Below are 17,010 nucleotides of genomic sequence, written 5' to 3'. Positions count from 1 at the left end.
CAAAAACCAACAAGACTTCATCTTTTATCTTACCTCCTGCAGAAATAAAATCTTTTTTTCCAGAAGTTCTCGGCCATGGTTCGCTTCCTCTTCCCTCTGCTTGTAGTCTTGGTGTAATTTGGGATCATTGCAGCTTTTCAGATTTCCACAGTCAGCCCTGAAACATATGACCATGAGAATGACTACACAGCTATACACAATGGTCTGATTTACGATTGTAAACCCAACCTGTTATGTCGGGTTGTGCGCATTGCGTCACAAATTGTGTCTGCGACAGAATGTGCACCAACAAAATGTAAAAACCTGACCAACCGACTTTTTACTCAGAAAACCGGGAAAAGGGGCGTGGTTGCCGGGGAAAGGAGATGCGTCCCAGTCATTTTCAAAAAATCCCTACATATTTACTAAGGTTTCCACAAAAAATGTTGTTGATTTGAGCCGGGGAAAGCTCCACAGATCAGAGCAGGTGTAAAAAAAAAAGAAAAATGTAGGGAAAAGTGCAAAATGTAGGGAAACCTTATTAAATATTGCGGAAAAATACCTGTCAGGAATCAAAACCCACAAAGAAAACTCCCCTCCACTCTTAGTAAATCAGGGTCAATATGTCTGGGTTCACACATCCTGTAAAAATGGCGCTGTAAAACCATCCTAAATAAGTGTAGTCCGCACACAATGAAAACCACTTATCTTATATGTTGGCTAACCAGAATCTGAAGGGTTATCCAGGATTTTACAAACAGGGATTAATTAAAAAAATAAAAATAAAAAAAGAACACCACACCTGTCCTCAGGTTGAGTTGTGGTGTCCCGGTACAGGACCTTGTCCTGTTCCTGCCTTAAGTCCCCTCAGGAAGAGTCCCTGCAGTCCATAGGGCTCTCCTGCAGGGCTTCCCCCCTTGCTCAGCAGTTACTGTTTCGTATAAATATGCACATAATATGTATGTATATTGTTCAGTGTATATAAAGGATGTACAAATGTATAAAATGTACAGGACCTTCCTGGGTCATGTGAGACTGTCATGTGATGCACCCAGAGTTCCCTGGGTACAGGACCTCCAGGCTTGGCAACCAATAGTTTTAGTCCAACCTCCTTAGTATATAAGCGTCTGTAGTCTCTAAATTCACTCTCTTCTCTCTTCCTGCTGGACACTAAAGAAGCACAATCAGCATATACTAAATTTATCTCATCTAGGCCAAAGCCTAAGGAACCTGCAGCCACTAAAAACGTGAGTTACCAAGCTCTATCTACAATTCCTAGTGACTACTATTCAACTCAAGCATATAATTAATAATATAAGAGAAACTGCATAATTGTAAAGACTGTTTCATAAGAAGTTTAAGTAAAAGTTCCCGTTATCTCACAATTCCTGCTGTGGACATTCCTTTAATGCCTGCCGTTTCTGGGTTGGTTGTCGGCAGGGCCTTCTACAGAAAACAACCACATCCTGGCGTCACGACAAATCCGGGGTTAATAACAACTTGCCCCACAGGGTTAATACCACCAGACCCTGCAACACCCCAGTCACCACAGAGTGTGGTATTGCAGCTCAGTTCTATTACAGTTAGCCACATTGAAATACCACACACAACCAGAAGACAGGGATGGTGCTGTTTTTGGAAAGAAAAAAATAGCTCAGCTTTTTAATATTTGGATAACCCCTTTATTGATCTTTGAAGTCTATAATTCCAGTAGGCATGGTTCACAAACAAAGCATGTAGACACAAGGAGGGAATAGCATCTTTGCAGGCCTCAGTTGTAAGTTCATCATCACGATTTATCACCTCTCATAGGGCAATAAGATCCTGGATGCAAGTTTCTGATGTATTAGGAAATGGAAGTCTTAAAGGGGAACTCCGCTGCTCAGCGTTTGAAACAAACTGTTCCGAACGCTGGAGCCGGGAGCTCGTGACGTCATAGCCCCACCCCCTCATGACATCACACCCCACCCCCTCAATGCAAGTCTATGGGAGAGGATGTGACGGCTGTCACACCCCCTCCCATAGACTTGCATTGAGGGGGCAGGGCGTGATGTCATGAAGGGGGTGGGGCTATGACATCACGAGCTCCCTATGCTGGCTCCAGCGTTCAGAACAGTTTGTTTCAAAAACTTAGCAGCAGAGTACCCCTTTAAAGGAGAACTGTAGTGCAATATAATTTTTCCCCTGTCCGAAGGATAGGGGATAAGTTATAGATCGCGGGGGGTTTGACCACTGGGACCCCCCGTGATCTCCTGTATGGGGGCCGTGGCAGTATGCTGGAAGGGGGGGGGGATGTCCCCGCATGATGCGGCGGCCGACATGTCCCTTCCATGTATCACATGCCCCATAGGGGGCGTGTTTGCCGCGGCTTCCTGCCGGGGACGTAAGGGAGCTCCCTGCAGACTGCTGCCGCCCCGTACAGGAGATTGCGGGGGACTACAGCCGTCGGACCCCCAGCGATCTATAATTTATCCCCTATGCAAAGGATAGGGAATAAGATATATTGCACTACAGTTTTCCTTTAATTTAAAAGACAATACGAAATGATTTTCCTAATTTTTCCAACAGGCTGAAATTTTTCACTGCAATGCCAAAACGATTCCAGAAGAGGGCAGCAAGCTTCAATGTCATCTATAGTAATGAGTATGAAAACAGCCACTTATACAATGTACAGGAGGGGGGGAAGTGTAAGGCGCTAGAGCAGTGTGTCTCCAAGTGTTGCAAAACTACACCTCCCAGCATGCCCGGACAGCCAACGGCATTATATATTACTGTATGTATGTAGATTATATATTATTGTCTGGATGTGCATTATATATTGTTATATGGATGTCGTCCATTATACATTGCTCAAAAAAATAAAGGGAACACTGAGATAACATCCTAGATCTGAATGAATTAACTAATCGTATGAAAAACAAAATCACACAAAAATGATCAATGGAAATCAAATTTATTAACCCATGGAATTCTGGATATGGAGTCACACTCAAAATCACAGTGGAAAACCACACTGCAGGCTGATCCAACTTTATGTAATGTCCTTAAAACAAGTCAGAATGAGGCTCAGTAGTGTGTGTGGCCTCCACGTGCCCGTATGACCTCCCTACAATGTCTGGGCATGCTCCTGATGAGGTGCCAGATGGTCTCCTGAGGGATGTCCTCCCAGACCTGGACTAAAGCTTCATGTCCTAAAGTCCCCTCAGGTAGAGTTCCTAAAGTCCACAGGGCTCTCCTGCAGGGTCCCCCTATATCATTATTATGATTTCTATTTATATTACTCATGTACATTTATTATAGGTATTGTACAGTGAATATAAGCTATGTGCAAAGGTTATTAGGATGTCTAACCACTTAAGGACACAGGGCGTATCCACACGCCCCCGTTTCCAAGTCCTCAAGGACACAGGGCGTATGGATACGCCCTGCGCATTTCCGGCCCCCGCCGCTAGCCGGAGGGGAGCCGGTGCCGGATGCCCCCCTATGTCGGCGATGGCCGCAGATCGCTGGACAATTCAGTCAATCGGGTCTCCAGTGACCCGGTGATACGGAATTACTCTCTGACGGCCCCGAACAGCCATAGCCAGCAGGGATGAGGTGGCACTGGTGCCACCTCACGATCGCCCTTATTCGTCGGCCGACCAATCAGGGCACCTGCTGCGGGTGTCATTCCCGCAACCCGCTCCGCCCCTCTTCCGGAGGACGAAGACCCCGGGAAGAAGACCCCGAGAGCTGGGGACCCCGATCCCCAGCATCCCTGTTGGGATCAGGGCCCCAGGAGCGATGGCGGCGGCGTGAATCTGCAGTTGGTGGTGAGTGACAGCCTCCTACTGTTGCTTAGCAACAGCTCCCAGCATGCAAAAAGGGCATGCTGGGAGATGTAGTTATGCAACAGCAGGAGGCAGACCACCATAAATCCCAGCATTCCCTTATGGGCATGCTGGGACTTATAGTTTTTCAACAGCTGGAGCCACATTTTTTCTATGGAAAAGTATACCTTCAGTTGTTGTATAACTACAACTCCCAGCTTGCACAATCAGCTAAAGTGCATGCTGGGAGTTGTAGTGGTGCATCTGCTGGTTGCATAACTACAAGTCCCAGCATGCCCTTCCGCTGTCCGTACATGCTGGGGGTTGTAGCTTTTGCAACAGCTGAAGGCACACTGGTTGCAAAACACTGAGTTTGTTACCAAACTCTGTGTTTCACAACCAGTGTGCCTCCAGCTGTTGCAAAACTACAACTCCCAGCATGCACTGATAGACCGTACAGGGTACACTCACATGGGCGGAGGTTTACAGTAAGTATCCGGCTGCAAGTTTCAGCTGCGGCAAATTTTCTGCCGCAGCTCAAACTGCCAGCGAGAAACTACTGTGAACCCCCGCCCGTGCGACTGTACCCTAAAAACACTACACTACACTAACACACAATAAAATAAAAAGTAAAAAACACTACATATACACATACCCCTACACAGCCCCCCTCCCCAATAAAAATGAAAAATGTCTAGTACGCCACTGTTTCCAAAACGGAGCCTCCAGCTGTTGCAAAACAACTACTCCCAGTATTGCCAGATAGCCACTGACTGCCCAGGCATGCTGGGAGTTTTGCAACAGCTGGAGGCCCCCTGTTTGGGAATCACTGGCGTGGAATACCCCTATGTCCACCCCTATGCAAATCCCTAATGTAGGCCTCAAATGCACATGGCGCTCTCTCACTTTGGAGCCCTGTCGTATTTCAAGGCAACAGTTTAGGGTCACATATGGGGTATTGCCATACTTGGGAGAAATTGTGTTACAAATTTTGGGGGGTATTTTCTGCTATTACCCTTTTTAAAAATGTAAAATTTTTGGGAAAACAAGCATTTTAGGTTCAATTTTTTTTTTTTTTTTTTACATATGCAAAAGTCGTGAATCACCTGTGGGGTATTAAGGTTCACATTACCCCTTGTTACATTCACCGAGGGGTCTAGTTTCCAAAATGGTATGCCATGTGGGTTTTTTTTTTGCTGTTCTGCCTAGGGATCGACCGATATCGGGTTTTTAGGGCCGATACCGATAATCGGTGGAGGTTAGGGCCGATAGCCGATAACTTATACCGATATTCCGGTATAAGTTATCGGCTATTTATCCCCCAGCGACACCGCTGCAGATCATTGATTTAAAGCGGGTGCTTTAAATCAATGCACTGCAGTGGCTTTTGCGGTGCCGTAGACCGCCGCCGCCACCACCCGCTTCTCTCCCCCTGCCTTTCCGGGGGTCCTGAGACCTATCACCGCCGCCCCGCCGCGCCGCACCGCGCCTAGGGGTGCCTCCAGCTGTTGCAATACTACTACTCCCAGCATGCCCGGACAGCCGTTGGCTGTCCGGGCATGCTGGGAGTTGTAGTTTTGCAACAGCTGGAGGGCCTACTGTAGGTATAGTATATTATACAGACCCCTGTCCATCCCAGAACCCTGACTCACCTTCCCAGTTGCTGCAGGGACCGTCCGGGGAGGGTGGTCCGGGCCATCCATCCTTCCAGTAGTGTCCGGCAGCATTCCGGGTGGAGGGTGAACCGGTCCGGGCTGTCCTTCTTCTCCGGGGGTCCTCTTCTCCACTCCGGGCAGGCTCCGCCCTAGTAACGCTGCATAGATGCCGCTGCGCAGCGACGCACCTGACGTCACGGCGTCTATGCAGCGTACTAGGCAGGAGCCTGCCCAGAGTGGAGAAGAGGACCCCCGGAGGAGGACAGCCCGGACCGGTTCACCCTCCACCCGGAATGCCGCCGGACACTACAGGAAGGAAGGATGGATGGCCCGGACCACCCCCATTACGGGTAAGCTTAATTTTTTTTATTGACTCGGAGGGTGGGAGAGGGACCCGACCGGTATAGCGGTATTGGCAAAAATCCATACCGTGGGAGAAAAAAAACGGTATCCGGTTCATACCGGTATACCGCCCAGCACTACGGTGGGGGGTGCGACGTGGTGCGGTGGGTAATAATATCGGCCATACCGATAATTGGTCGATCCCTAGTTCTGGCACCATAGGGGCTTCCTAAATGCGGCATGCCCCCAGAGCAAAATTTGCTTTCAAAAAAGCCAAATGTGACTCCTTCTCTTCTGAGACCTGTAGTGCGCCAGCAGAGCACTTTTCACCCCCATATGGGGTGTTTTCTGAATTGGGAGAAATTGGGCTTCAAATTTTGGGGGGGTATTTTCTGCTTTAACCCTTTGTAAAAATGTAAATCTTTTGGGAAACCAAGCATTTTAGGTAAAAATTATCATTTTTTTTTTCACATATGCAAAAGTTGTGAAACCCCTGTGGGGTATTAAGGCTCACTTAATTCCTTGTTACGTTCCTCAAGGGGTCTAGTTTCCAAAATGGTATGCCATGTGTTTTTTTTTTTTTTGCTGTCCTGGCACCATAGGGGCTTCCTAAAGGTGACATGCCCCCCAAAAACCATTTGTCGCTCCTTCCCTTCTGAGCCCTCTACTGCGCCCGCCGAACAATTAACATAGACATATGAGGTATGTGCTTACTCGAGAGAAATTGGGTTACAAATGCAAGTAAAAATGTTCTCCTTTTACCCCTTGCAAAAATTAAAAAATTGGGTCTACAAGAACATGTGAGTGTAAAAAATGAAGATTTGGACTTTTCTCCTTCACTTTGCTGCTATTCCTGTGAAACCCGTAAAGGGTTAAAACACTGACTGATTGTCATTTTGAATACTTTGGGGGGTGTAGTTTTTATAATGGGGTCTTTTATGGGGTATTTCTAATATGAAGACCCTTCAAATCCACTTCAAACCTGAACTGGTCCCTGAAAAATATCGAATTTGAAAATTTTGGGAAAAATTTTGGGAAAAATTGCTGCTGAACTTTGAAGCCCTCTGGTGTCTTCCAAAAGTAAAAACACGTAAATTTTATGATGCAAACATAAATTAGACATATTGTATATGTGATCCAAAAAGAAATTGAATTTGAATATCCATTTTCCTTACAAGCAGAGAGCTTCAAAATTAGAAAAATGCAAAATTTTCAATTTTTTCATCACATTTTGGGATTTTTCACCAAGAAAGGATGCAAGTTACCACAAAATGTTACCACTATGTTAAAGTAGAATATGTCACGAAAAAACAATCTCGGAATCAGAATGATAAGTAAAAGCATTCCAGAGTTATTAATGTTTAAAGTGACAGTGGTCAGATGTGCAAAAAATGCTCTGGTCCTTAAGGTGAAAAAGGGCTCGGTCCTTAAGGGGTTAAACTGTATAGGACCTTCCTAAGGTCATTTGACATGGTCATGTGATATGTGATCACCTGATACCCAGAGTTCCAGAGGCACAGGTAACCACAGGCAACCAGCTACCAATGGGCTTTAGTCCAGCCCCCTGATATATAAAGGGCTGTAGTCTCACACTAGTTTGCTTGGCTCTTGCTTCCTGCTCTCTTAGAAGCAAGCACCAGTCCTGTACAAGCACCAGTCCTGTACAAGTTCAGTCCAGTACAGCTAGGTCACAGCCTACCAGTCTGCAGTCACATCTAATCTGTAAGTCTCATCTATGTCTACAAGTCAAGTCTCTACTGTCCCTACCAAAGTCACAGGGGCCTGCATCTGGCAGTGTACTGCCTTCTTCAGTAAAGTTACAGTTGCATCAAAACCTGCTTTGGACTTCATTTAATATATGCCGTTTCTGGGTTGGTTGTCGGCAGTACCCTATACCATACAACTACATACCATACAACCTGGCATCACGAACCCTAGGGGTTAACAACATCTTGCCCCAGGGGTTAATACCATCTGGCCCCACCACCTACACCACTACACCCCGTGGTCCCGCCATACACCGTGGGTTACCCCAAAACCAAGCCAACTCCTGGACAGTCTGTGGTGCAACGTGGTGTTGGTGGATGGAGCAAGACATGATGTCCCAGATGTGCTCAATCAGATTCTGGTCTGGGGAACGGGCGGGCCAGTCCATAGCATCAATACCTTCCTCTTGCAGGAACTGCTGACACACTCCAGCCACATGAGATGTAGCTTTGTCTTGCATTAGGAGGAACCCAGGGCCAACCGCACCAGCAAATGGTCTCAAAAGGACTGAGGATCTCATTTCGATACCTAATGGCAGTCAGGCTACCTCTGGCAAGCACATGGAGGGCTTTGTGGCCCCCCAAAGAAATGCCACCCCACACCATTACTGACCCACTGCCAAACTGGTCAGGCTGGAGGATGTTGCAGGCAGCAGAACGTTCTCCACAGCATCTCCAGACTCTGTCAAGTCTGTCACATGTGCTCAGGGGGAACCTGCTTTTATCTGTGAAGAGCACAGGGCGCCAGTGGCGAATTTGCCAATCTTGGTGGCAAGATGCCTGCAAATGCCAAACGTCCCGCACAGTGTTGGGCTGTAAGCACAACCCCCACCTGTGGACATCGGGCCCTCATACCACCCTCATGGAGTCTGTTTCTGACTGTTTGAGTGGACACATGCACATTTATGCTGGAGGTCATTTTGCAGGGCTCTGGCAGTGCTCCTCCTGCTTCTCCTTGCACAAAGGCGGAGGTAGCGGTCCTGCTGCTGGGTTGTTGCCCTCCTACGGCCTCCTCCACATCTCCTGATGTACTGGCCTGTCTCCTGGTAGCGCCTCCATGCTCTGGACACAACGCTGAAAGACACAGCAAACCTTCTAGCCACAGCTCGCATTGATGTGCCATCCTGGATGAGCTGCACTACCTGAGCCACTTGTGTGGGTTGTAGACTCTGTTTCATGCTACCACTAGAGTGAAAGCACCGCCAGTATTGAAAAGTGACCAAAACATCAGCCAGGAAGCATAGGAACTGAGAATGGGTCTGGGGTCACCACCTGCAGAACCACTCCTTTATTGGGGGTGTCTTGCCTATTGCCTATAATTTCCACCTGTTGTCTGTTCCATTTGCACAACAGCATGTAACAGCAAATCCCCATCAGACAATGTGCAGATGTGCATTATATATTGTTGTATGGATGTGCATTATATATTGTTTGTTGTATGGATGTGCATTATATATTGTTGTATGGATGTGCATTATATATTGCTGTATGGATGTGCATTATATATTGTTGTATGGATGTACATTATATATTGTTGTATGGATGTACATTATATATTGTTGTATGGATGTACATTATATATATATTGTTGTATGGATGTGCATTATATATTGTATGGATGTGCATTATATATATTGTTGTATGGATGTGCATTATATATTGTTGTATGGATGTACATTATATATTGTATGGATGTACATTATATATATATTGTTGTATGGATGTGCATTATATATTGTATGGATGTGCATTATATATATTGTTGTATGGATGTGCATTATATATTGTTGTATGGATGTGCATTATATATTGTTGTATGGATGTACATTATATATATATTGTTGTATGGATGTACATTATATATATATTGTTGTATGGATGTGCATTATATATTGTATGGATGTGCATTATATATATTGTTGTATGGATGTACATTATATATTGTTGTATGGATGTGCATTATATATTGTTGTATGGATGTACATTATATATTGTTGTATGGATGTGCATTATATATTGTTGTATGGATGTACATTATATATATTGTTGTATGGATGTGCATTATATATTGTTGTATGGATGTACATTATATATATTGTTGTATGGATGTACATTATATATATATTTTTGTATGGATGTACATTATATATATTGTTGTATGGATGTACATTATATATTGTTGTATGGATGTACATTATATATTGTTGTATGGATGTGCATTATATATTGTTGTATGGATGTACATTATATATTGTTGTATGGATGTACATTATATATTGTTGTATGGATGTGCATTATATATATTGTTGTATGGATGTACATTATATATATTGTTGTATGGATGTGCATTATATATTGTTGTATGGATGTGCATTATATATTGTTGTATGGATGTACATTATATATATTGTTGTATGGATGTACATTATATATTGTTGTATGGATGTACATTATATATTGTTGTATGGATGTGCATTATATATATTGTTGTATGGATGTGCATTATATATTGTTGTATGGATGTACATTATATATTGTTGTATGGATGTACATTATATATATTGTTGTATGGATGTGCATTATATATTGTTGTATGGATGTACATTATATATTGTTGTATGGATGTGCATTATATATATTGTTGTATGGATGTGCATTATATATTGTTGTATGGATGTGTATTATATATATTGTTGTATGGATGTACATTATATATATTGTTGTATGGATGTGCATTATATATATTGTTGTATGGATGTACATTATATATTGTTGTATGGATGTACATTATATATTGTTGTATGGATGTGCATTATATATTGTTGTATGGATGTACATTATATATATATATTGTTGTATGGATGTGCATTATATATTGTTGTATGGATGTACATTATATATTGTTGTATGGATGTGCATTATATATATTGTTGTATGGATGTGCATTATATATATTGTTGTATGGATGTACATTATATATATTGTTGTATGGATGTGCATTATATATATTTTTGTATGGATGTACATTATATATTGTTGTATGGATGTACATTATATATTGTTGTATGGATGTACATTATATATATTGTTGTATGGATGTGCATTATATATTGTTGTATGGATGTACATTATATATTGTTGTATGGATGTGCATTATATATTGTTGTATGGATGTACATTATATATATTGTTGTGTGGATGTGCATTATATATTGTATGGATGTACATTATATATATTGTTGTATGGATGTGCATTATATATTGTTGTATGGATGTGCATTATATATATTGTTGTATGGATGTGTATTATATATATTGTTGTATGGATGTACATTATATATTGTTGTATGGATGTGCATTATATATATTGTTGTATGGATGTGCATTATATATTGTTGTATGGATGTGCATTATATATTGTTGTATGGATGTGCATTATATATTGTTGTATGGATGTACATTATATATATTGTTGTATGGATGTGCATTATATATTGTTGTATGGATGTACATTATATATTGTTGTATGGATGTACATTATATATATTGTTGTATGGATGTGCATTATATATTGTTGTATGGATGTACATTATATATTGTTGTATGGATGTACATTGTATATTGTTGTATGGATGTGCATTATATATTGTTGTATGGATGTACATTATATATTGTTGTATGGATATACATTATATATATTGTTGTATGGATGTACATTATATATATTGTTGTATGGATGTGCATTATATATATTGTTGTATGGATGTGCATTATATATTGTATGGATGTGCATTATATATATTGTTGTATGGATGTGCATTATATATATTGTTGTATGGATGTGCATTATATATATTGTTGTATGGATGTACATTATATATTGTTGTATGGATGTGCATTATATATATTGTTGTATGGATGTGCATTATATATTGTTGTATGGATGAACATTATATATATTGTTGTGTGGATGTGCATTATATATTGTTGTATGGATGTACATTATATATATTGTTGTATGGATGTGCATTATATATATTGTTGTATGGATGTACATTATATATATTGTTGTATGGATGTACATTATATATATTGTTGTATGGATGTGCATTATATATATTGTTGTATGGATGTACATTATATATATTGTTGTGTGGACGTGCATTATATATTGTTGTATGGATGTACATTATATATATTGTTGTGTGGATGTGCATTATATATATTGTTGTATGGATGTACATTATATATATTGTTGTATGGATGAGCATTATATATTGTTGTATGGATGTGCATTATATATATTGTTGTATGAATGTACATTATATATATTGTTGTGTGGATGTGCATTATATATTGTTGTATGGATGTACATTATATATATTGTTGTGTGGATGTGCATTATATATTGTTGTATGGATGTGCATTATATATATTGTTGTGTGGATGTGCATTATATATATTGTTGTATGGATGTACATTATATATATTGTTGTATGGATGAGCATTATATATTGTTGTATGGATGTGCATTATATATATTGTTGTATGAATGTACATTATATATATTGTTGTGTGGATGTGCATTATATATTGTTGTATGGATGTACATTATATATATTGTTGTGTGGATGTGCATTATATATTGTTGTATGGATGTGCATTGTTTTTGACACCTTTTCATATTTAGGGAAAATACAAAGATTTGTACAGGTAACTTACCAGACTTTCTCTAGGAGCTGCTGCTTCTCCGAAAGTTCCTGTTTGAGGCTTTCAACCTCCACCTTGAGCTCAATATTCTAAGAAGAAAAACAATGAAGGTTTATTGGAAGAAATCAAATGAGCAAAACGTTACAAGAAATACATCAACTAATGGCTTCCGGTAGAAATCAATGGTGGACTAACAAAGGTGACAGTGGGAAGCATATTTCTTTCCAGGAAACATTTTGTCTAGGGCGGTGCTCTTTCTTTTTGCCCATATCATGCACACTTACAATCACTTGTCCTACAGTGTCATCTGTTTTGTTCCAGCACAGCTGCAACAATATCGTTCATTACTGTAACTAGGTCATGTGATCACCAGCCTGACCTCCAGTATATCACAGTGCTTAATGCGTCAGAGCAAGTGATCAGTCCTGCATCAGCTGACTTCGTGTAAACTACAGGATGACATAATCACCTATGAGATACTTGACAACACTCAGACCCCCTGCAATCAGACACCTTTCCCCTATTCTGTAAATAGGAGATACATTTTTTTAAATGCTGAAGTACCCCTTTTAGATGTATTTACACATCATATAATGCTGCAGCATGCCAAAGATCCATGTAAGGGCTCGCTCACGTCATGATTTTGCAATATATTGAGCGTAAAGGTTTCAATACAAAAAAAGCACATTAAAACATATCGTCTGACATTCCCATAGACATCAATTGTCAGAATCTACTGCAAAAGTACATACTTTTGACTATGTTTTGCTTTCTTTTGACTACTCTTTGATTTCTTTTTTAATGGGACAGAAAAGCGCAGCATATCATGCAGTTCTTTCCTACTTGAAAAATGTATTCCATATATATATATATATATATATATATATATATATATATATATTTTTTTTAAACATATACAGTGACCCCCCCGACCTACGATGGCCCCGACATACGATCATTTCACCATATGTTGGTCTCTCAGAGGCCATCGCATGTTGAAGGCAGCATCAACATACGATGCTTTTGTATGTCGGGGCCATCGCATAAACGGCTATCCGGCAGCACTGACTGCTTCAGCTGCCACCGGATAGCAGTTTACGGTGCCCCGTGTGGTCCGCTGACGATCACTTACCTGTCCTCGGGGCTCCGGCGCGTCCTCTTCGGGATCCCCTGCATCGTCGGCGCTCTCCATCGTCGTCATCACGTCGCTGCGCATGCCGTCCCGTCATCTCATAGGAGCGGCGTGCGTAGCGACGTGATGGCGGCGACGGAGAGCGAGGATGCCGGGGAAGCAGAGGACACCCCGGGGACGCGGCGACATTAATGGAGGGCGACATCCAGGGCAGCGGTGACGAGCAGTGACGGTCCGGAGTGGCGGGGACACGTGAGTATAACCTCCAATACCAGTGGTCTTCAACCTGCGGACCTCCAGATTTTGAAAACTACAACTCCCAGCATGCCCGGACAGCCATTGGCTGTCCGGGCATGCTGGGTGTTGTAGTTTTGCAACATCTGGAGGTCCGCAGGTTGTAGACCACTGTCCTATACTTTACATTGCACGGATCCCTCAACATACGATGGTTTCAACAAACGATGGTCCATTTGGAACGGATTACCATCGTATGTTGAGGGACCACTGTATATATATATATATATATATATATATATGACAATACTTTTTTACGTGTAAAGACCTGTGCTTGTTATTTTGCTGTTTAGAAGAATTTTCAGCTAAATGTAATGTGCGAAACTGGTCTGACAGAAAAGGAAATGACTATTATTTCCAGAAAGCTGGTAGAACAGAGGATAAAGTAAAGAAAAGAGGCTAGGAGAAGTAAGGTAAAGGAAGTCCAGGCTGGAGAGAGGGGTTTGTAGAATTGTATATTCATCAGTATTAATAAATGCATCAAATACTGTTACTTCACCTTTTTCTAGAGGTTTCTCCAGATATAATATGGGGTCTGGTATATATTTTGTCATGTACACTCACTCAGGCCAAAAGCAAGAGGCTGAATATAATAAAGGTCATACGGACAATACTGTGTTAATCCTGGCATAATCCCAGCTCTGTACACGGCTGCAGAATGTTGTTATCAATGGATATTTGTTGTGGACTGTACATATGCTCATATTCTATTCATAGCTACAGACACTTGTCCTCCGCTGATATCTGGAGCTGGCGGACGAATGATACAAAACTTATCTGGGACGCAAGAAAGTGAAGTGAACATAGCAGTGCTCTACAATCCACTAGAATAAATGCTGTAGAAAAATCCATTTGTAATCCATGGGGGAATATTCAAAGACTTGTGTTAAAAGTATGTTTGGTCTTTTGAAAATTTGGGGCAAATAGCACAAGTAGCAAATCATTTAATACCAGGTATACTTGGTATTAACTGCGACACTTTGTGCACCAGAAAATGGGGCGTTAATAGCACAAAAAACCTAACCACGCCCCTTTAAAAAAAATTGGCTAATAGGACACTAAATCGGGTGCTAAATATCTGAATGTGTGGCGCTAATAGTTTGCACCACATTTTAAGCAAATGTGGCACAGTTGTCACGCCCCCTCCCATAGACTTGCATTGAGGGGGCGGGTATGATGTCACACGGGGGCGGAGTCGGGACGTCACGATCTTCCGTTCTCGTGGTCGGGATGGTATTAGCCTGATGGCCTCCTGCGGTTCCGGAAGCCGTTACAGGTGGGTGCCGCATAGTAGAATGCGGGGTTCCCCAGCGGCGGGACCCCCGCCATCAACATCTTATACCCTATCCTTTGGATAGGGGATAAGATGTCTAGGGGTGGAGTACCCCTTTAACCTTCGGGACCATATAATTTCTCACATTAAGGACTACGGAGCCTCCCTATATTCTGTCATCAGTGATCAGTTTTTTTATTACTATGTTAGTATTTGAGGGCATATTTTTGGGCCACAACAGATGCCTATTTTGTTAGGTATAATTGTGGAGTGAATATAAGTCATTGGCTAAAAGTATAAAATAAATAAATAAAATCCACATTTACTAAAATGTTTTCTATGCAGTATTCACCATGGTCTTCAGCACCCCCGGGCTGCCAGCTGTCAAGCTGCGGGCACAGCTCAGACTCTACATTACCAGGTTTGGTCGAGCTGAAGTTCGGGGGCTCCGCTCACTCAACTCTAACGGTGGACAACCAAGCTGATTTCAATAATTTTTTTACTCCTCTGTTATTTACAATTTTTTCGTGTAGTATTCAACTAGTCATGCATTCCATAATTGGAATTTTAACGTTTATTTTTCTAATTAAATTATGATGTTTTGGGGGGGGGGGGGGGAGTGTCCTGCTATGAGAGGAAGCAGCAGCTAAACTGCAGAGCTCCGGACCCACGGCCTTTATAGAGGGTAGTAAACTCACCCTTATGAGCTCCAGAAAGTCGGGAAGGAGCAGGAGATCGAGGGGACCCTCACAGCACAACCCGGTCCCGATTTCGAACTTTTTCATCCCACTGACGGGGCTCCAAGACACCCTGGGCCCCATGCCGGTCCATTCCAAGATGGCACGGGCACCTCCTGCTGAGCATGCACCTCTCCCCTCACCACCTGTCACGAGGAGCACCGCGGCCAGCTCGGCTACCGCAGCGCCGAAGAAAAAGCTGCAAGCCCTGCTGGATTTACCTACGAGGACGCAGACGCCTTGGAGAGCTCCCAGCCCGCAGATCCCTCAGCGGAAGTCAGGAGACAGGGCCGCGACGTGCGCAACCCCTGGCCGGGGTGGAAGGTGGATGCGCGGTCTCTCACTCGGGGGCCTAGCACCCTGCACCGGAGCTCTCCTCTGACGGAGCGCCGGTGGGACTGGCTGAGCAAGCGGGGCCGCCGCTGATCCTCCCTTCCCCAGCCCGGAGTCAGCTGCCGCCAGAGGGACTGTCCACAACTGCTGGCACCAGAGCAGTAGGTTGCTCCCTGCTGCACTGCATAGCGGACGAATTCAAGCAGAGGGGGCCCTGCTGTGACGCCCTGAGAGAGGTAGAAGAGCGGGCAGACGTCCCCATGCCGCCCCCCATGCCCACCACACAGTCCAGCTCCCCCATGAATAGGAATGTGTCGCCCTCGCAGACTCTTTGGGAGTCCCAGGGGGTCCCTGACCTCTCAATTGTCCTCCCTGGACCAGGAACCTGTAGTGGACCCTGGGAGCCTGGCCCTGGCTCACAGCCTCTCAGACTCAGTGTCCGCTGTTGGGAGGTGCAGAGAAACTACACGCCTGTCATTGTCTGCTCAGCCGGAACCTGCCATGTCACATCTTGGACAATGTGCTCAAACCACTGTACCTCACTCATCAGTCTGCTCAGTAACCTATTCTTTGCCGCTTGGTTTCCCTGGACAGCGGGACGAACTGAGGGACCCACTATCCTCATCCCTCCCACCTCCTGCACAGGCTGTGGCCTTGCTCAAGGGTCACCCTGAACTCCAGGCGCTCCTAGCGCTCCTGCCTATTAAAAGTGACATGTCTGCCATGGCTTTGGATTTGAAACACGCCTGGCGCCAAGACCTGCAGCCCGTCAAGCAAGATGTGGCGGACCTTCAGGGAAGGGTGAGGGCCCTTGAGGACTTTCAATCCACCTCTCTTGATACTATGAGAGAACTGCAATCCGCCTTGACCACTCATGCATCCACTCAACAGGCCCTGGTGGAGCACCTGGACGACATCGAAAACAGGAGCCGCTGAAATAACATCCGTATCCGTGGTCTCCCGGAAGCCACGCGAGCCCA

General features: G+C 43.4%; 1 protein-coding gene across 1 annotated transcript in view; it reads right to left on the bottom strand.

The window, feature by feature from the left end:
- Nucleotides 1–17,010, bottom strand: part of PDE4DIP (phosphodiesterase 4D interacting protein) — a 190,313-nt gene that overhangs the window by 154,014 nt on the left and 19,289 nt on the right. The window contains exons 2-3 of the mRNA XM_056528102.1: nucleotides 12,274–12,350; nucleotides 34–157 (exon numbers count right to left, since the gene is read on the bottom strand). Of these exons, the coding sequence (XP_056384077.1) occupies nucleotides 34–157; nucleotides 12,274–12,350 (201 nt within the window). The remainder of the gene's footprint in view (nucleotides 1–33; nucleotides 158–12,273; nucleotides 12,351–17,010) is intronic.

Source organism: Hyla sarda, chromosome 6 (assembly GCF_029499605.1).
Source record: "Hyla sarda isolate aHylSar1 chromosome 6, aHylSar1.hap1, whole genome shotgun sequence".
Lineage (NCBI taxonomy): Eukaryota > Metazoa > Chordata > Amphibia > Anura > Hylidae > Hyla > Hyla sarda.
Note: the sequence above shows the minus strand (reverse complement) of the source record. Positions and strands in the feature narration are given on the sequence as shown.